General features: G+C 38.8%; 1 protein-coding gene across 1 annotated transcript in view; it reads right to left on the reverse strand.

Moving 5' to 3' along the window:
* Positions 1 to 22154, reverse strand: part of COL21A1 (collagen type XXI alpha 1 chain) — a 285509-nt gene that overhangs the window by 14061 nt on the left and 249294 nt on the right. Inside the window, exons 20-27 of the mRNA XM_077487822.1 lie at positions 21382 to 21435; positions 21218 to 21271; positions 19379 to 19450; positions 18578 to 18613; positions 15536 to 15580; positions 13533 to 13565; positions 4737 to 4883; positions 199 to 253 (exon numbers count right to left, since the gene is read on the reverse strand). Of these exons, the coding sequence (XP_077343948.1) occupies positions 199 to 253; positions 4737 to 4883; positions 13533 to 13565; positions 15536 to 15580; positions 18578 to 18613; positions 19379 to 19450; positions 21218 to 21271; positions 21382 to 21435 (496 nt within the window). The remainder of the gene's footprint in view (positions 1 to 198; positions 254 to 4736; positions 4884 to 13532; positions 13566 to 15535; positions 15581 to 18577; positions 18614 to 19378; positions 19451 to 21217; positions 21272 to 21381; positions 21436 to 22154) is intronic.

The following is a 22154-nucleotide window of genomic DNA, read 5'->3' on the forward strand; positions in this document are numbered from 1 at the left end:
TTGCAATCGTAGTTCTTTAGATATTTTTTTTTTTTAATTAACTCAAGTAGGTCATGTTGTAGGTCTACATGTTATATTCCTTTTGTTACTGATACATTTGCTCACAAATGTATTTATTCTGCACATTAAGGGACTATGTTACAAAAGTCCCGTGATTTACATTAGAAGAAAATTTTACGTTCCAATCTTGTAACCAACCTTTTAAAACATCAAGGCAGATTTGTCTGATGAATTGTTCAGAATGTTCTTTGCCCTTGCAAAATAAATATTTTATTAATACACAAATATACACAAAGATAATAATAATACACAAGATTTCAAGACCTTGATTAACTAAAGGAAAATAGACTGTTCGCTTCAAAGGAATTTTCACTTAGTTTGGTAAGTGTGATTCGTTTTCAGTTTGCCAAGACTCTCCACTCATGTTCAAAAAAAATTTAACCTCTTGCTGACTGCCCACATACATTTGCTGTGGGCGGTGGCTCCTCATACAGGTATGTGATTTTGCACTTCTGGGTCTGCGGCGTGCACCACCGGCAACCTGCCCCTGTTGTGATTGGACAAAACAGGAGCCAATCAGCGGGTTCAGTGGCCCCGGAGTCCGCCGGGACTGGCAGATCATTCCTGACAGAGGCACAACAGCGGTCTGCCTATGTAAACAAGGCGGATCACCGTTCTGTTAGTAGAGAAGACAGAGATTCTGTGTTTATGCTAAGCAGGCACATAGATCTCTGTTTTTCCCCGGTTAAAGCACTCCCCCACACAGCTCCAAGGCATTCCCTAAAAACACATTTATTCCTTTGTTAGCCCCTTCTCTGCCAGTGTCATATGTACATCGACAGTGCATATTTTTTAGCACTGATCACTGTATTGGTGTCATTGGTCCCAAATAAGTATCAAAAGTGTCACTTTCTTTCCGATTTGTCCACTGCAATGTCACAGTCCCGCTATAAGTCGCTGACCGATGCCATTACTAGTAAAAAAAATAATAATAATAAATAAAAATTAAATAAAAATTTCATAAAAATATCTGTTTGTAGACAATGTAACTTTTTCACAAACCAATCAATACACTTATTGGGTTTTTTTTTGGTTTACCAAAAACATGTAGCAGAATACATATTGGCCTGAATTGATGAAAACATTTTTTTTTTTTTATTGGGTATGTTTAATAGCAGAAAGTAAAAAATATTGTTTTTCTTTTTTGTTATTAGGCTCAAAAACTAAAAGAAAACCGCAGAGGTGATCAAATACCACCAAAAGAAATCTCTATTTGTGGGGAAAAAGGAAATGAAATCTATTTGTGTACAGCGTCGTCCGACTGTGCAATTGTCAGTTAAAGTGATGCAGTGCCGTATCGCAAAAAAATGGCCTAGTCATGAAGGGGGGTAAACCTTTCCGAAGCTGAAGCGGTTAAAAAAATAAAATTTGAATGATGGTAGTCAGCAGAGCTTAACCTTATTCATTAAGCTAAATGAAAAATCCATTGCAAAGTAATATCTCCCTTGCAATGTGAACAATCTTTTTTGCCTTAAGCAAATCACCCCCTAAATTCCCAAAGACTACATTCATAAGAATTGAGCTCAGAGTAATTTCATCACTTAATCATTACTGTCTCCATTTCTCAGCTGTGTGGGTAATGTATTAAAGGTTATCATAACAAAATAAACATTTTTTAAACCGCATAAAATTGACTTAATATACTGTACTTAATTAAATGTTTTTTTTTTTTCTCTATTCTGTGTCTATAATGATTCTTACTCTTTTTAAACAGAGACTATAATGTATTATTTTTCAAAAATGTTTCCCAAATTATACTATGTTCTGATTTTACATAAAAATCCCAAATCTTTTCCATAATTTACAACAAAACAGTTTTGCAAATTTTAAAATTAGTATCTATAAAACTCCAATTCAGGTCAAATAAAAGAGAGCACAGTCCAATGCCATTTCCAACTAAAGGTATAGGCAAGTTAAATAAAAGCCTATAATGAAATTACCACCATAGGGCTTAAAACAAGCAAGAACATTTTAATAAAGTAAGCAAGAAAAATTGAATAAACAAAACTGCTGTATAGCTAATGTATATAGTGGATCTCTACTTACAAAAAAGCAAGAATAGCAACATAGTAATAGACACACTTTGTCATTGTGGTAGAACATTATCACCTACTAGATTGATCTATGTACAGTATCTCACAAAAGCGAGTACACCAGTCACATTTTTGTAAATATTTTACTATATCTTTTCATGTGACAACACTGAAGAAATGACACTTTGCTACAATGTAAAGTAGTGGGTGTACAGCTTGTATAACAGTGTAAATTTGCTGTCCCCTCAAAATAACTCAACACACAGTCATTAATGTTCAAACCGCTAGCAACAAAAGTGAGTACACCCCTAAGTGAAAATGTTCAAATTGGGCCCAAAGTGTCAAAATTTTGTGTGGCCACCATTATTTTCCAGAACTTCATAGGTTGCCACTGGAGTCCTCTTCCACTCCTCCATGACAACATCACAGAGCTAGTAGATTTAGAGACATTGCGCTCTTCCACCTTCCATTTGAGGATGCCCTATAGATGCTCAATAGGGTTTAGGTCTGGAGACAAGCTTGGCTAGTCCATCACCTTTACTCTCAGCTTCTTTAGCAAGGCAGTGGTCATCTTGGAGGTGTGTTTGGGGTCATTATCATGTTGGAATAGTGCCCTGTGGCCCAGTCTACTAAGGGAGGGGTTCACTCAATGAACTGTAGCTCCCCAGTGCCATAAGCACTCATGCAGCCCCAGACCACAACACTCCCAGTACCATGCTTGACTGTAGGCAAGACACACTTGTCTTTGTACTCCTCACCTGGTTGCCTCCACACATGAACCATCTGAACCTAATATTTATCTTGGTCTAATCAGACAACAGGACATGGTTCCAGCAAACCATGTCCTTAGTCTGCTGGTCTTCAGCAAATTGTTTTCAGGCTTTTTTGTGCATCAACTTTAGAAGAGACTTCCTTCTGGGACGACATCCATGCAGACCAATTTGATGTAGTGTGCAACGTATATATGGTCTGAGCACTGACATGCTGACCCCCCCCTCCAACTTCTGCAGCAATGCTGGCAGCACTCATACGTCTATTTCCCAAAGACAACCTCTGAATATGACGCTCAGCCTGTGCACTCAACTTCTTTGGTCGACCATGGCAAGGCCTGTTTTGAGTGGAACCTGTCCTGTTAAACCGCTGTATGGTCTGTAGAGTTCTTTGCCATGAGGTGCCATGTTGAACTTCCAGTGACCAGTATGAGAGAGTGAGAGCAATAACACCAAATTTAACACACCTAAGACATTGTAATACAAGTTACATGACATCGGGTAGGGAGAATGGCTAATTGAGACTAATTTGGATGATTTCACTTAGGGGTGTACTCACTTTTGTTTCCAGCAGTTTAGACATTAATAGCTGTGTGTTGAGTTATTTTGAGGGGAGAGCAAATTTACACTGTTATACAAACTGTACACTCACTACTTTATATAGCAGCAAAGTTTTATTTCTGTAGTGTTGTCACATGAAAAGATATAATGAAAAATGTGAGGGGTGTACTCACTTTTGTGAGATACTGCATGGAAGTTACAATTATTACTATTATGTGACAAATCTACATCTTCTGGATCCTTCTTCAATTTGTCAGAATGAACAGTCCAGTTTGGATGGTAGATATGAGCCTTATGTATGCTTAGTAAGAATGGGAATTGTTTTCTTTCACAGCTAACATATTGAAACCTGTAGGGCAGTTCTTAAGAGAATTTTGATAAAACAAGTCTAGAGTTGCCACCTGCCCAGGCCTTATCGGAACAGTACAAATATCAACTTTAAGACCCCTTTCACACTGGGGCCATGGCCCCATTAGCATTAAAGCACTGCTTGTTTTAACTATGCTTTAACACTGTTTAAGCAAGCGCATTTGCACCGCGTTTCAGGCTGCTATGGGGGCTTTCCGTGTTGCGGCACTTCCAAATCGCTTTTCGAAAGTACTGCCCATTCATTGCAAGATGCTGCTTGCAGGACTTTTCTGAACGTGTGAAAGCACCCATTGCAGAGAATGGGAGGCAGTTTTCAGGCGCTTTACAGGCCCTATTTCTAGTGCTAAAATACCTGAAAACTGCCTGTGAAAGGGGTCTTTGGTGTGTAGTTGGCTGCCTGTACTGAAAGTCAACATTCTTTTAAAGGTAGCCTGTAAAAAAACATGGAGGCTGATATTGTAGCTCTCCTTTTGAAAATGCTAGTTAACTTGGTATCTATGGCTTCACTGCTTTTTGTGTTACTGACAAGAAAAAAGGTTGCCACTAGTGAAGTCAAATTCAAATGAAATCCCATTCAGGCTAGATTCACAAAACTGCAATACAATTTTGACCCAATTTTTAGCATGATTATATAGTTCAACCTGGATGCAACTTGGATGTGGTTTGAATATTCTATAGAGCCAAAATTACAATGGAATTGCACCAACATAGGATAGGAATATTTTCCAAAATCGTGTCATGCTGAGTTGAATTGATGTGAACAGGCACCATTGAGAACAATGTGATTTCCGTTGTTATGCAATTCTATGCTATGAAACTAAAGTCGCATATGAAAACACTAGTGTGAATAGAGCATCAAAGTAATATATTATTTATGCTACATGGTCCCATTTAGATAATTATAAACTGGTTACTCTTTATGGTAACCACTGTACACACATACAGGCCTTCCTTCCTGTCCTGGAAGCCCAGGGAGTCCCCTGTCACCATTGTCTCCTCTAGGACCAGGTGCTCCAATTAATCCGGCAGGACCAGGTTCTCCTCTTGGTCCACTGAATCCCTGGGGTCCTGGTTCTCCAACTTCCCCTTTCTGTAAAGAAAATGATGTAATTTAACTGTAGAAACTCATTTAAACTTACAGTCATATACAGAAATTTGCAACATGTATTTCTGATTATCTCACTGAAAACACAGCCTCTGTAGGGAGCTTAAACATAACATGTTTCCGCATATTGTAATCCATAATTTCTATTATTTGTTGAATTTAATAGATAATAAAACATGAAAAGTTGTATTGCAGAACTAGTCAATTATACACAATGTAGCCTAATATCACTGCAAGGGCCCTAAAAAGGCCCTAAAAGAAAGGCGTCATCGAAGGAGATGCACACCATTCCACAGTGCAGTACTCATTTCACAAAGATGGCCTGCATATAAGAGTCACTAGATGGAAACCTCACCTTTGATCGCAACAGTTAGGCCGCGTACACACGCGCGGACTGTTTGTCCAACCTTGTTCGTCAAACAGTTTCGGCAAACAGTCCGCTCAAAATTTGCATGAGCGGACTTGCCCACACACGAGCGGACTGTTTGACGAACAAGGTTGGGCAAACAGTTCGCTCAACTTTTGAAATGAACGGACTCGCCCACGTAAGGAGGAGGCAAATCCGCCCATTTCGAGCGCGTGTACAGGTAGGCGGGGCCCGCGAAGGAGACTTCGCGGGCTCCGCCGCCTGGAATGGGCTTAAAGGGGAACCCCAACGCTGAAAAAAATCGGCGTGGGGGTTCCCCCAAAGTCCACACCAGACCCTTGTCCGAGCACGCTACCCGGCCGGCCAGGAAAGGGGGCGAGCGAGCGCGCCCCCCCTCCTGAGCCGTACCAGGCCGCGTGCCCTCAACATGGGGGGGTGCCTTGGGGAAGGGGGGGCCGCGCGGCCCCCCCACCCCAAAGCACCTTGTCCCCATGTTGATGAGGACAAGGGCCTCTTCCCGACAACCCTGGCCGTTGGTTGTCGGGGTCTGCGGGCGGGGGGCTTATCGGAATCCGGGAGCCCCCTTTAAGAAGGGGGCCCCCAGATACCGGCCCCCCACCCTATGTGAATGAGTATGGGGTACAATGTACCCCTACCCATTCACCTGTGAAATAAAGTACAAAAAAAAACACAACACAGGGAAAAAATATTTTATTGCACAGCTCCGGGGGTCTTCCGTCTTCGGGGGTCTTCTCGCCGGACTCCTCCGCTATCTGTGTGTAGCTCTTTTACTAGCGGAGGAGTCCGGCTTTCTTCCTCCCCGCCGCCGGCCTCTTCTCCCGACTTCGGGGGTCTTGTCCCCCTCTTCGGTTCTTCTGCCGGGCCACCGCGCCTTCTTGTAGCTCTTTTACAGGCGGTGGCCCGGTCTTCTGTCGCCGCTGCCTTCCGTTCTTCTGTCGCCGCCTTCGGTTCTTCTGCCGGGCCACCGCGCCTTCTTGTAGCTCTTTTACAGGCGGTGGCCCGGTCTTCTGTCGCCGCTGCCTTCCGTTCTTCTGTCGCCGCCTTCGGTTCTTCTGCCGGGCCACCGCGCCTTCTTGTAGCTCTTTTACAGGCGGTGGCCCGGTCTTCTGTCGCCGCTGCCTTCCGTTCTTCTGTCGCCGCCTTCGGTTCTTCTGCCGGGCCACCGCGCCTTCTTGTAGCTCTTTTACAGGCGGTGGCCCGGTCTTCTGTCGCCGCTGTCGTCGCCGCCGCCGCCGCCGCCTTCCGTTCTTGTTCTTCTTCTTCTCCAGGCGATGTTGACACGTCGCTCCCTCCGGCCGGAATGCCAGAGCCGCGCTGTGCGGTCACTTATATAGTGACAATGGGGCGGTGTCACATGGTATATGTCACATGGGTTGGTCACATGGTGACCCCGCCCCCTTACGATGTCATAGTCCCCATGTGACATCAACCCATGTGACATCAACCATGTGCCTTAGATAAATTAAAGATTTTATAGAAGTAATGTGGTCTATAGTGAAAACTGAACTCATCGGTTATGAAAAAAGAGGATACATTTTGTGAAATTAAAGCAACTTGCAAACTGGATGGGGTGGGTCTATTTTTGAGAATGCATGAAATCCAGTGGAACAAGATATATTATGTTGCTTGGTGGAATAGAGGATTCTACTAAAGCACAAACCCCAGGGCTATTCCCCCTAGTGAAGATAATGACTCATTACATTACATTTTTTATATTCTAGAAAGTCAGTGATCCATTATGCATGGATATTAAACAAAATAAAAAATTCAAAAAGTGCAACGCTAAATATGAACCATATTAAATATACAATGCAAGTGAAATGCTGTAAAAAATTAACCAACATATACAGTATACTCAAGTAAATGTGCATAAGAGGTAATAATACCATACATCAATTAATAAAGTGCATTGTGCCAATAAGTGAATATGTGTAAAACAGAGTCCAAATAATAAAAAAGTCCACACATAAGAACTATGAATGTAGAGCAGCCACTGTGTATCAAAACAGTCCAGGTGAAAAAGTTGGAAATATAATCAACTCAGCAAAGGTGAAAACTATCCGCTGTCCACTTAAGGAGTCACCAGAGGGGAGAGTAAACACGCATACCAGCAGGGCCGGTGCTATCACTAGGCAGCTGGCTAGGGCGCACTGCTGCCTAGGATGCCCAGTCACTGGTGGCCCTACCCGCTTCTCTCTGCAGCAAGCAACTAAGTCTCAGCATCAGCAGGCAGTCGCCTCTGCGTTCACACATAGTGTCAGAGGCGCAGCGGCGGCAGAGGACTGTGTCTGTGTCCAGACTCCTGAATAAATGGAAACAAGCAAAGATTCATTGATGGTCACTGGTAGGCTGCATTGATGGGTGCTGCTAGGCTGCATTGATGGGCGCACATAGGCTGCATTTATGGAAGCAGGTCTGTCACCATAACTTTCCACTACGTCCAGCCCCTGTTAGATTGCACATTGCATTTTATTATCAGTTAAATGATACTAATAATATTTCTATATTTGTTTTGTATATTTATTATGGTTAATATTTAGAGCTGCACTTTTTTAATTTTTGATTGCTTGCACAATATTCTGTCAGATTTTAGTGCCAGCAGCTGTTGCTTATTATGACATTAGCGCATAATAATTTTTTATGGTTTTTAACCACTTCAGCCCCGGAAGCATTGGCCCCTCAATGACCAGAGCACTTTTTACAATTTGGCACTGCGCTGCTTTGACTGGTAATTGTGTGGTCATGCAATACTGTACCCAAACAAAATTTTCATCCTTTTTTCCCACAATTAGAGCTTTCTTTTGTTGGTATGTGATTGCCTCTGTGATTTTTAAATTATTTGCAATATAAAAGGGAAAAGACCAAGAATGTTTTTGTTATAAAAAAAATCCAATAAACCAAATTTTAGTCATACATTTAGGCCAAAATGTATTCAGCCACATATCTTTGGTAAAAATAAAAATAAAATCAATAAGCGTATATTTATTGGTTTGTGCAAAAGTTATAGCACTTACAAACTAGGGTACATTTTCTTGAATTTATGCAGCTTTTAGCTTATGACCATCTATCTCACTTCTTGAGGTGCTAAAATGGCAGGGCAGTACAATCCCCCCCCCCCCAAACTACCGCATTTTGGAAAGTAGACACCCCAAGGAAATTGCTGAGAGGCATGTTAAGCCCATTGAATATTTTATTTTTTTGTCACAAGTGATTGAAAAAAAAATTACACAAAGTTGTTACTAAATGATATATTGTTCGAACATGGCATGGTTATATGTAGAATTACACCCCAAAATACATTCTGCTACTTCTTCTGAGTATAGGGATACCACATGTGTGGAACTTTTTGGCAGTTTAACCACGTACAGGACCCCAAAAACAAGCCTTCAGGCTTTCTAAGGGCGTACATTTTTTTATTCATACTACTCACTGCCTATCACAGTATTGGAGGCCATGAAATACCAAGATAACACAAAATGACCGCTCCCAAATTACCCCCTTTTGGAAAGTAGACACCCCAAGCTATTTTTTGAGAGGTATGCTGAGTATTTTGCAGATCTCGCTATTTGTCACAAGGTTTTGAAAATTGAAAAAAAAAATAATACATCTTTCTTTTCTTTCTTCATTTTCAAAAAAAATGAGAGCTGCAAAATACTTATCATGCCTCTTAGCAAATACCTTGGGGTGTTTATTTTCCAAAATGGATTAGTTTGGGGAGGGTTTTGCTATCTTTACATTTCAGGGCCTCCATAACTGTGATAGGTAGTGAGGAAAGGAAATCATACTTTTACGCCTTTAGAAAGCCTGAAGGTGGTGATTGTTTTTTTTTTACATGCATTTTTTTGGGAAAAAAACACGTTTTTTCATTTTAATGCACTAAAACACATTATGTTGTCCAAATGTTTGATGAAATAAAAAAGATGATCTTATGCTGAGTACATGGATACCAAACACAATACACTTTAAAATTGCACACAAACGTGCAGCGGCGACAAACTACATACATTTTTAAAAGCCTTTAAAACCCTTTACAGGTTACCACTTTAGATGAGGAGGTCTACTGCTAAAATTACTGCCCTCAATCTGATGTTCATGGTGATACCTCACATGCATGGCGCAATTGCTGTTTACATACGGCACAAGACCGATTCTTGCATTCACCTTTTGCGCGTAAGCGAGGGGGGGGACAGGGGTGTATTTTTTTTATTTCTTTTGTTTTTTTATTTTATTTTTATTTTTTTAAACTGTTCCTTTCCTTCTTTTTTTATCATTTTTATTGTTATCTCAGGGAATGTAAATATCCCCTATGATGGCAATAGGTAGTGACAGGTACTCTTTTTAAAAAAAAAAATTGGAGTCTATTAGACTCTAAATCTCTCCTCTGCCCTCAAAGTCTCTGACCACACCAAGATCGGTGTGATAAAATGCTTTCTCAAATTCCCAATGGCACTGTTTATATCCGGCGAAACCGAAGTCATGAAATGCTCGTAGCTTCCGATTTCTTAGGCCATAGAGATGATTGGAGCCATTCTCCGATCAGCTCTATGGTCAGCGATTGGAACCACCGGCTGCATTCTTGGGTTCCCTGTTGGGACAGGAGAGCCAGAGAAAACCAACTAATTAGCCACTAGGATTGTTTTTACATGAAAGTCCACCACTGGCTGAAAAGAATGATACCAAGATTTTACTTAAAACTGCAGGCATCATTCTGGTATAACCACTCAAAGTTCAGCAACATACCAGCACGTTGCTGGTCCTTTTTCAGCATATATTGTAATGTTCTTTTTTTCATGCAGTCTGTGGGCTGAATGAAAAAAAGATTGATCGGTGGGTACACCCACCATTAGAATACCATCCTTCATCCACCCACCTCTAATGATGGGCATACATGCCCCATTTTTTTTGAACTGTGGTGGTAAAATCACCTCCTACAGTGCTGGAGTCATTGATTTACATATTGTGAGAGCAAACGCCGTTGCTGTCAAGATAAATAAATCAGTGCTGCAGCTGAATGGTGTACCTGAAAAGCAAACAATGGTAGCGATGAAACATTATCTAATTTCAAGTAACCATACACCACTCTGTCACCCACAGAACATTTTTCACCACACCATGAACTGGCAGTACCACTTTCTAATGTATTATGCTAACAACATCATTTTATCATTTGTGTCATCAACAGGTGTCATAAGGTGTCACACATTTGTACTCTCTGGTTATATTTAGAGCTATAAGTAAAGCAGATGTTGCACTGAACAAATGCTAGAGGGTGATCCTGTAGATGGCCTAAGGTAACAGTGGATAGTGCTGTTAGAACCAGAATGAAATTCCAAATCTTGAAGTACAGGGGAGGTCAGGACAAGCTGGATATCAGCACTGACAACAAGCAAGATTAGTTGAGGAAATACAGAAAGCCATGACAGGCAGGCGAAAGAAAGCATAAACAAAATTATTCATAAGCAGATGCAATCAAAAATAGCAGATTACAAGATTACAAGAGTTGTAAACAGGTCTAAATTTCAGAAATACAACCTGGTAGGTCAGGATACAGACACTTTTAATTAGGTATCCACTGAGTGATCTATAATCAATTTAAGCATTACTGAGTGAGCCAGGTGTGAACATGCAACATGATCATGCTGCAGTGCTGAATATTATCCAGCAGGTGGTAGGGGTAAACACCTAGACACAGCAGATGTTAAAAAGTGCTATTAGGCTAATTGTTATAGCTGCAAGGCTGAAACTTGATACAAGGTCACTTTCTTGACTGTGCGGTGTGATGATCAATATCTAGCACAAGAATGGCTGAATGTAATTAAAACTCTTTTGGCAGGTGAATAGGTTCCCATTTATGTATTTCATTCATATAAGTAGGTAGATATATGTGCTCAGTATAACATAGCATCAAACAGCACAAGAATGGCTGAATGTAATTAAAACTCTTTTGGCAGGTGAATAGGTTCCCATTTATGTATTTCATTCATATAAGTAGGTAAATATACGTGCTCAGTATAACATAGCATCAAACAGCAGCTGAACACCATAACCCAGATACTAGGCACAGAATAAGGAAAAAAGAAGTGCAACACTTGTGCCATAAATTCTGTATGAGTATTCGCAATAACTTTAAAGTGCAAATGTGCAAAAAAATGTATATCAAAATGGCATAAATAAAATATTTCAATCACTTAATATACCATGTGCCAATTAATAAACTTGCATATATCAAACAGGTCTTAAGAATAAACACAACCAAATGTCATATAAGAAAGAGTTACAATAAAGTGAAAAAGTATGATGAAAAATATGGTTAAAAAAGTCCATGAAAGTGACTAAATAATCTATATAATCTATATAACTTTTAAAACAGAGGGATTTTAATAGAGGAAGCCAATAATTTTATTTTATTTTATTTATGCCATTTTGATATAAATTCTTTTTGCATACTTGCAATTTAAAGGTATACTCTTAGCCCTTGTACACACAGTGGGACATTCCGACAACAAAATCCGTCTGATTTTTTCCAACGGATTTTGTCCGAAACTGCTGTTGCATACACATGGTCGGACAAAGTTGTCGGAAAATCTGATCGTTCGTAACGTGATGACGTTATTTAGTTACGACGGTACTATGTTCAGGCTAGTAGCCAATAGCTTTTTTTAGGATTTTTATCTGAGCATGAGTGGCACTTTGTCCGATCGGATCATGTTGTCAGAAAATTTTTATATCCAGCTCTCAAACTTTGCTGGTCGAACATTCCGACTGAAAAGGTCAGATGAAGCCCACACACGGTCGGATTATCCGATAACACGGTCCGATCGAACATTTTCCATCGGAATGTCCGACCGTGTGTATAAGGGCTAACACAATTTATGGTACAAGTGCTGCACTTCTTTTTTTTCTTATTATGTATTTCATTTGTCTGTTTTTGAGTTTTTGGTTTAAGGTCCTTGTTATAATTGCTATGTAGTCAAAAATATACATGCCAAACAAATCCTTCCCTTGACACCAATCTACAGTGAAAAGCAACAGCTAGCAGAGGTTCCAAACAAGTCTATGGTGTTAGTTCTGCAGCAACTTTAAAATGTGTCCTCATGACAATAGGGGAGGATAAAAAAAATGTACTCCAAAAAGGGATGAACTTAAATTAAGTTCTATTAAGAGGGCACTGTCGTTACATTTATATATGAGAAACAAAAAATATTGAAATAAAAATGGGTTTAATAGATGCATCTGGGTGGGTAAGGTATATTCCATTTAACACTCTGTACTGCACTATTGGAGGCACTTTATATTTTTGCATGTTGGTCTGGAGTTGCTGATGATCATCACGGAGGTAACCTTTAAAGGAAAAGTATACAAGGTGCAAAGCGTGTTTGATCCCTGCAGGACCTTGGTGGAAACCATTAAAGATCATTGTGGAGCCTTTTTCCTGATGGGAATTATCATTAGTTGTAAGTGAGTTTGACCCTTTCAGGGTCTAAGAAGGAGGTAAGCAGCCATTTCACCTGGTGAATGGAACACTAGTCACAGATTGTTGGTTTATCTGAGAAGCACTTTTTTCCCACAGTGGAATTTTGAAGCACACTCTATATGAGAATATTTTGTGTTCTAATTAACTTTCATATATATTTGATATTGGACTATTATTTTTTTCAGCACATGTGCGTATTGCACATCAATATTGGATTTAATTACATTTTTTACTCGAGAAACACTTTTTTCTCACAGTGTAATTTGAAACACATTCTATACTAAGAAGATTTTTTGTTTCAATCAACTTTTATACATTTACTTTTGGATTGTATATTTATTCAGCACATGCGTATAGTGCATATCATTGGATTTATGTATTATTTGTCAGATTTCAGCAGTGCTATCACACTTTTTGGATATTCATTCATTGTTGTTTTGTGATAACATCCTGGTAATAGCAGCAGCTAGATTTATTGCACATTTATGTTTATGTCACACAGTTTCTGCATTTATTTGAACTTTTATATTCACACACCACTAGGAGGCAGCGCACAACAACCACATATCTTAATGTGATAAAATACCCTCTTGTGGGGATCAGATCCACCTATCTGTCTTTATTTCATCTATGAGAGTATTATATATCATATGTTGTTTTTATAATTTTTGAGCACAGTTTAATAAGCTTTAATTTACTTTTGGGTAACAAATATTAGAAGCATTTTTTTTGTGTATCTGTATGTAGTGTAGTTTCTAGTATTAATGCATACCTCTGCTTTGGCACCAATCTCTCCTTGTTCGCCCTGGTAAAAAAATACTGAAATGTTAAAATTAATGTAAAATATAACATTTTAAAACAAGCAAAATATTATAAGTGGTCAAATGTTTAGTTGTGTTAGCGGGTTCGGTATATTTTGTGCTGACAAAATGTAAACAGAGCTATCTGTCAGTCTGAATCCAATGCATACTGATTTATCATCAGTATTCAAAACTCAGCAGTTTTTTTAGGGATGTCCACATGTGCACATTTTCCAGAATTCCTTTTAGGTCTACACTTGTACAAATTAAAGACTATTTATCTCTCAAGTGATTATGAAATGCCACCTGGAAAACATGTACAAAGGACAAGCTGCACTCTTTATACTACATACTTACTATTGTTTAAGATCTCATAGCACATTAGCTGGCATTCTCTTTATAAAATGTAAAATGCATAGCCAAAAACATAGACCACTTCAAGATAAAAGCAAATCAAATGTAACCACCAATAGGACATTAACCATTTAGATGATCTTAGTAAGAATATAAGTTAGTGCAAGCAAAGCCGGGAGAGGGTCATCCAGCTTCCAGGGCAAAGATGATACACTCTGCCCCCTCAGTGGGCAGAGTTTATGCTGTGACCTGGGTAGTGAGAGGTGCATGGCAGTGTAATGCAATAGGGAGGTGGTAGATGGGTAGGAGGGAAGTTCTGAACAGGGGTAAAGGTGGCTGGTATGGAGGTAGTATGAGTAGGAGAGGTTTGAGTTTGGCAGTGCTGTGATCTTTAAGATAATGTAGGTGGCAGAGAGGCAGAGTGACTGGAGAGAGAGGTGGGGGGAAGAGTTGTGACTGGAGGAAAGAAGGTGAGGTGGAATGGGGGAGATTTAAGATGGCAGGCAGTCACTGTGATTTGGAGAGGGGTGGATTGTAATGAAAGACGGTTGGAAAGTAGTGTTGGCAGCAGGGGACCCAGCCAACATGTTAATACCTTCAAGCAGAGGTATATTCTGTTCACCAGACTCTTGACTCAAGGAGCACATTTTCTGGATCTGAAAATGCTGATCCAGCTTCCCACAGAGGATGCCAGCAAAGCCAAAACCCTCTGCTGCATTAAACAGCCTAAACCAGCATCAGAGTCTGCCCCTGTCCTGCCTGCTACTATATCACTCTTAGCACCATGGCTGAAGTGTGGGATTGGGGTTCAGTGTATTTGAAAATGTTTTGTTTCTGAACTGAGGTGTACTGACACAATTCCAGAGTTGTTAACATACCTCTGTCAGGGAGCTTGCTAACAGTAGACAACAGCAATTAAGTCTTCAAGCACACAGCACTTCTGCTTTTACAGTTTAGGAGCATAGTGCTGGGACTGATATTGCAGCAAGCAGCTCACTGCAGGGCAGGGGTGGTCTCTACTGCTTGTCCAGCCTGACAAGTGACACTGATTAAAACTGCAAGAGAGTGTGGGGGATTTGCTGGCATCCTTTGTGAACCATTATCAGCGTTGTCAGATCGGGGTGAGGAACCCTGGCACAAGGCTAACCTTGTGTTGTTTATAATGTACACCAGTGTAAAGGGGGCACAGCTCACCACAGCAACAGGGAAATGTTGCACTCAAATCACATGCCCCTCAGACTGCAGACAATTTCTGAGAGTTCAGTCCCTGGGGTATGATTTTTAGCTAAAATATATAAACAAGATCTGATATGTGTCACGCCCGCAGTTGTTGGAAAAAGAAAAATTCCCTGCAAGGCAATGTCATAATGTGCTAGTATGCATCACATACTAGCACATTATTAGAAACTTACCTTGTAACGAAGTCCTCCAGCGCCGTGCTGTAACCATTGAGAGTGCTGACATCTTCCCCCGGTCTGCCTTCGGGGTTTGCGGGTCCTGGCTACATGAGTGGCTGGGGGTGCAATGGCGATGACAGCACTCCCTGCTTATAACTAAGCAGAGAGATAATGACAATATAGACAATTCTAAGCACTAACAACTGCAAGCAAAATTTCCAGACCTTAATTCCTGGAATGCCGGAAGAACCCTGAGTTCCCTTCTGGCCCTTTAAAAAAAGATACAGTTATTATTAGATTTCTTACAGGGGATTAACAAGCATAAATTGCAACAAAGTCACATTTTTGCAGAAAAGTCTGCATTAATTCATAAATAAATTAATTAATAAAGTCTGCATTAATTCATAAATAAATAAATTAATAAAGTCTGCATTAAGCAACAGCCTTTTGATTTCACACATTATACTTTTATTTTCTTACCATTTTGTGTAGTAAATCTTAGATCCTCTTCACACCTGTGCAACGCATAAAGTTTTTTTTTTCTCACTTTTTTTTCATGTTTGTCCTGCGACAGTATACTGAATATCAGTTGAATCTTTGCCTTACACGTGACAAATGTACCTCCACCTTTATTGTGAGCCTCAGATGTTTTTGCGATGCCCATTTTGGTAAATTTTGAATGATTTTTGTCATGCAACAAAACGCTCAACTGCTATGTATTGTGCTGCCATTAATCAATAATGGCATTCCAAGCGCAATGCATGATGTGGCGCATTTTCAACACGTTTTCTAGAACTCAAGCAGAAACGCACATTTTTGCCCACGTTCCCAGAATACAAAAGTGCAAATGCAGCCTTAGAGAAGAATATATTCATGCTTCTCTTAGAAAAACTGTAAAAAAAATTCAACATCCACTTGACAGTGTTACATTGTTACTATGGAGTCAAGGTAAACATTAAAAATGGAATTAGCTTTTTAGTGATTGGTAGTTGAATTTGTTATATTTTTATTTACATTTATCATATTAAATATCAAAATTATTTTAATAGTTTATGCTGTTGGAAGGAATATCAACCATGTAATACAGAGGTGTATTGTTGAAAAAAATTATAAAGAAAACTGAAGCAAAATGGAAGGGGTTATCTAAAGAAATGTGATTTCTTGTTTCTCTTTCTCAGGAAAAACTCCAATATATTTCACAGCTTTACTTTTCCTTCTGTTTTTCTTAACTCACCAATTTCCTAACTCAACCAAATATGTATCTAAAACCCATACTTTTTTAAAAGTTTTTTGCTGAGATAGAATTCTATTGTTGTCTGTGGCCCAATTAGGTAAGATGCTTCCACTCTATGTGCCCTAAGGACAATTGTCAACCATTGTTTCATACTGAAACTTAGGAAAGAATACAAAATTAGAAGTTGTCACCAGAACAAGAACAGAGAGGAAACCTTCCAGTGGAATGTTTGTTCTGGTTACAATGGTCCAAGAGGGTATTTCCTCAAATTGGTAAGATTTCCTCTCACTTTATTTTGTATTTACAGGACAAGGTGTGAAGGGAAATCACCCCAATAAGACACAGATTACAAAAAAGACTGAAGGGGCTTTAACTATTCTCTACTCTATCCAAAATGAAAAGAGAAACATTTAATGATTGCTTGTATATAAAGCATTTTAAGGTACTTATTATCTTCAACATAGGTTGCAAGATTTTTCATTGTGCAAGAAAATGTTGTAAAATTGTTAGTGAAAGTAGCCTGTCTACAGAAATAATTTTTTCATTGCACAGACCTTCAGTGGCACACTGAAACCTTAAAGTGGTTGTAAACCCTCTCATATAGCCAATGAAGTGAATAGCCTCAGATGAAACAAACACTTCTACATACGTTTTACTTGTTTATCTGCAGTCTTCTCTTCTCTTCATCCCTTCAAAAGTGCAGAATTGTGATAAAATCCATCTTCCTCTGTCAGTATCACAGGGGAGGGGGCGGAGAGCTGCAGTTAGAGCTCTTGTACATTTTGTGAGTGCTGATTGGTGGAAAAAGGACACATCCCCCTTCACACATGGCACAGGAAATAAGGAATGATGCAGGGCTTTGTTCTGAATAGACAAGCTGTGTGCTGAGCTCCCTCCCCAGTCACAAATTTATCTCAAGTGTCAGGGAAAACTTCTCAGAAGTGATGCATGCTGATAACAGAGGAATAAAGCACCAGAGAGAAACAACACTTTGAGCTTTGGAGAGAGACAAGTAAACACTACAGATATATGTGCTTTGATCAGATTTCATGACTGAGGTTTACAACCACTTTAAGTCCTATTTTTATAGGTAAACATTTGTAAAAGTGAGATGCAGCTCATTGATTGAGATTGCTTCTGAAACACAACCATCATTCATCTCTATTATAGGTGGGGCTCTCACTCATAGACAGCTTGGTTCATCACTGAAGAGGGCATGAGGGCATGCGCAGGCAAAATCTAAATATGTATCTCTATTATTTTTTTTATTTTTTTTGTCCTGAAAAAATGGAAAAAGGCACCTGAATGAAAGAATGTGTAGTGTTAAGCTTCATACACACGGTATGAATGTTGGCCAACCGAGCGTCTGATTTATGTCAAAAGGGCACGTGCCAGGATCTTGTCTTGCATACTAACGGTACCCAATTGTCATGCCACAAACACGAACGTAGTGATGTACTACGAGGAATTTTAGCTCTTGAGCTTCTGCTAATTTCATGTTTGGTGAGCATTGATTCCGAGCATGAGTGTTTGTACTTTTAAATTTTGTGTCATGGATTTGTGTACTGACCATACGAAAATCTGACTTCAAACCGTTGTCCACCGAAAATGTACTAGCCTGCCAGCCAACATTTGTTGGACAACAATTGTCAAAAGGAGCATACTAACAGTAAGATTTTAGGACAACAGTCTGTCAACAGAAAATCCCTTGCCAGCAATCATACCATGTGTACAAGGCTTTAGAGTATATACTTTTCACTACAGGGAAAAATGAGAAAGAGGGGAAATAGGACATTCAGACTATTTATACTTTAAGTGAAATATCTGCTTGTGTGTGGTTATTTTTATTTCTTCCCTGTCAATATCTTACTGAATTGTGAGAATGTCAATGAAAAAATGATTGCATCAGCTTTTCAGATATACCCAATATAATAGCATATGTGTGTACACAAATATCCACATATACTAGTCTTAATTGTGTACACATATTGAAATCATTACTATTAACAAAATGGTAAAAAAAAAAATGCACCTGGCTCCCTTTTTCACCTTGATTTCCTTTGTCACCCTGAAAAAAATAAAGAAAAAAACATAATTTATAGGCAGTTTACTCTCACCATAGCTTTGTACCTGAGAAACTGAGAAAATCAGGTAAGTAAAAATGCCTTTACTGTCTAAACTAAACAATCATTTAACTTTTGCAGTGCAAGTGCAGCCCCGTTGAAAGGTAGGACTTTACTTTTTGCAGAGGTGGGCTTTAAATGGAACCCATGAGAACAGAAACAAGAGTCCACCTCTGACTGTTTAAAAGATGTCAGTTCCAACGCTGTCATTCTCATCCTGGATTTACTACCTGGTGAGTAACGGACCTGGAACAAGCATGAAGTTTAGACTTTTCAGACTTTCTTGGCTACATACTTGTTAGAGATCAAAAGCTTACTTGATAGTAAACTAGGAATAAGACTGACAACCCTGAAAGCATTACCCTTTTAAAAACAAGTCAGCAATGTTTGTTCACGTTATCATTCCTAATGGAATGTAGACCTTTCACATAGCAAACTGGGTTTCCATATTTAATTGAATGCCAACTGAAAAAAGTAGTCCACTCTCTGATCGTTCAATCATATTCAAGCAGAAATCCTGTCTTTTTTCAATTTCCCTAACAAAATTTGTGTATAGATTCAGATTGCACTATATGTGAAATTGGGCAATTTTGTCTTACTAACAGCAAATACAAAAATGAATTTGTTTGTCATCACTATTATTATTAGTTATTATTAACTAAATTTTGTTTACACTAAGAACAATGAAAAACATGTATTTAAATATTTACCTTTGAACCGATAAGTCCTGGTATACCTGTGTATCCTTGTGGGCCCATAAGTCCAATTACACCCTTCTCTCCCTGGCAGAGAAAATGTATATCAGAACATAGTAGCTGTTATTATTTATCAATGTCATTATTATCTCTTGGAACCGACCTAACATATCATGCAAGACATCTCAGGCCATTGTGAACCTGACCAGTTTTGAAAACTTGGCACCGGACACCAGGTTTTTCTCCTAGTACTACAGCTTCAGACCTTCTCTTATGCAATGATAGCACATGCCACAGAGATGTACAACTATCTACCAGCCAACCCCCATGTCCATTTGTCATTATTCTGGTGATTTAGGAACACCGTTAAATTACATGTTTGTAATGTGTGAGAGGTATTCCTGTACACACTCCTTGTTATTCCTCAAAGAAATACTAATGAATTTAACATTAGTGCTTAGTTCTACAAATATATTTCACCACAGCCACAAACTGGCATGGGTTTAGAGCAGATTCAACCACCACGCGTCACTGTGAAATTTGCCTTTCGAGTCGAATACACTGGAAAGTTGAATAAACTTTCTAACTTTAGCAGAGCTGCAATGTCCCCTGAATAACATTAGTAGACCTCTGATTGTTTTCACATGTAAACTGGAGTTGAAAATATCTGTTAGAATAACACAATAATAACATAATAATTAGTATTACTAAATAATAGGATAACTATGACTACACCTGCAAACGTGCCACAATTGTTGTAAAAGTTTTTTTTTTTACATTTCACTGTTTAAACTGTTTTTATTTCATTAAAACATATATAAAATGGTGTTTTGGCCTAAAAAAAAATGTCCTTTATAAAAAAAAAAAAATGATAGCCTATGAGAAACCTTAAATACATGGAAAAGGTGGTCCATGTATCTGTCTCATTTCGCAATGCATTATCCAAGGACATAACAATGCTAGCATATGCACCAAAGGTACATTATGTAGGAGTAGAAGCTTAAATATTATTGAACCATTCCTATCGTAACTATGTCCACATTTCCACTATAGCTGCTGTTTATTTGGGAGTACATAGAACACTGATGTTTCAGGCCTCAACAGTACACAAGTCTTCCAGAACCTCCAAAATACCTATGTATTACACATTAAATAGGGTCAACCCATGGGTTTCAGCTGATTATGACCAATTACCAGAAATTCAGTCTATTATATTTGTACTTCTTTTCTTTTAGCCCACCTCACCTTAATCTGGTTATACTTTCTCACAGGTTCCAAAACTACATAGAAATCATGGTTTCTATGCCATGTACTGGCACTGGTCAACAAGCTTGAAACATTTGTATGCAGTTTGGAATAAATGGCTCAATATTATTAGGTTGTTTTTATGTTTCTGAATGTATAGGTGGTCACAGGGCATAAAGTAACAATTTGCATGGCTCTACTCATTATCTTTAAATGAGAAGTAATCCCAATTAAGGATTTGTACCATCTGTTATATAAATAAAAAACAGTTTTGAAATAAAGGTGGCCATTGGTGAACTTCTGAAAATTCTGAGGGTCTTCTTGACTCGGCATTCAATTTTATTTGAGTCACTGAAAAAGCATGCAACCACTAAAGTCAGAAGGTAGTTAGAATTCAACTTCAGCTTCCCCCCATTTACTATCTGGTTGAACTAGCTAATCAGCTAGCACTTTTAGTAGGAGAGATCAGCATTGAGAACCTCAATCATTTTTTCTTACAGGCTCACTTTTAATTGTATTGAATTATTTGTCACTGCCTTTTGAAGTGCACAAATCAAATTATGCAATGACAAGTAAAGACACTCATGTATGCAATGATTTTTAACTTACCTTTGCTCCTGCTAATCCTTGTTTGCCTTGTACTCCAGAATCACCTTTATTTCCCTATAAGGAAATCTGATTATTTTTGTCTATATAACCGTCTCATTTATTTTGAAATGTCATTTAAAATTGCATATTTAAACTGATTGCAGAAATGAATAAAGGTTCATTACCTTTTGTCCAGGCATTCCTGATGCTCCAGGTAAGCCTTCGGGTCCAGGCATTCCCTTGATTATAGTAATAAAATATGAGTTTAAAGTCATCTAGCAGATCCCATATTATGATAGGTGGTTCTACATAACACTTAGGCACAAAAAATAAACTAAAATGGAAACAAATATTTATTTTCAATTAAAAACAGCTCTCTACTTTTGGATACAATGGTTCTGGCACGGGTCTATTGTATTTTATTATTACATCAGTCAGCCTATATTTTAACAACAGGTGGCAATGCAAGTAAAATCTAGAATTGTAGGCCAGAGTCCTAGTAAAAGTCAGGGGCCTAGAAGAGGGACAGGCCTCATTAATGAACTGTGTAAGGACTGAAATACAGTAAACTACAGCAGCTAATCAGAACTAACTTAAAATCAGACCTGCAAAAAACTCATTCTGATTGCTTAGTGTCGGCACTCTATTTTGTATCTAGGGCTGTATTATTTGTATATGTTTATTGAAGAAGTCCGATACTAGTCCTGCATGGAGTAAAAACACTTGAAATATTATGCTGCTCACTCTGGTCAAAATATTCTCTGTAGTTTTGGATAGAGTCTCTGAACCCATCTCCATAACAGGCATATATTTGGTATTAAAAACCTGATGGTTCTAACCTTTAACTGCATTACCCAAAACAAAATAAACAGTTTTGCCTGGAGTTGGGATTTTTTTTGTTGTCCTATTTTATTAAGCTATTCCTCCTATTCAGTATGTACTGATAACTAATGACTAT

Source organism: Lithobates pipiens, unplaced genomic scaffold, assembly GCF_037356315.1.
Source record: "Lithobates pipiens isolate NorthernLeopardFrog02 unplaced genomic scaffold, aLitPip1_a1.2 Scaffold_18, whole genome shotgun sequence".
Classification (NCBI taxonomy): Eukaryota; Metazoa; Chordata; class Amphibia; order Anura; family Ranidae; genus Lithobates; species Lithobates pipiens.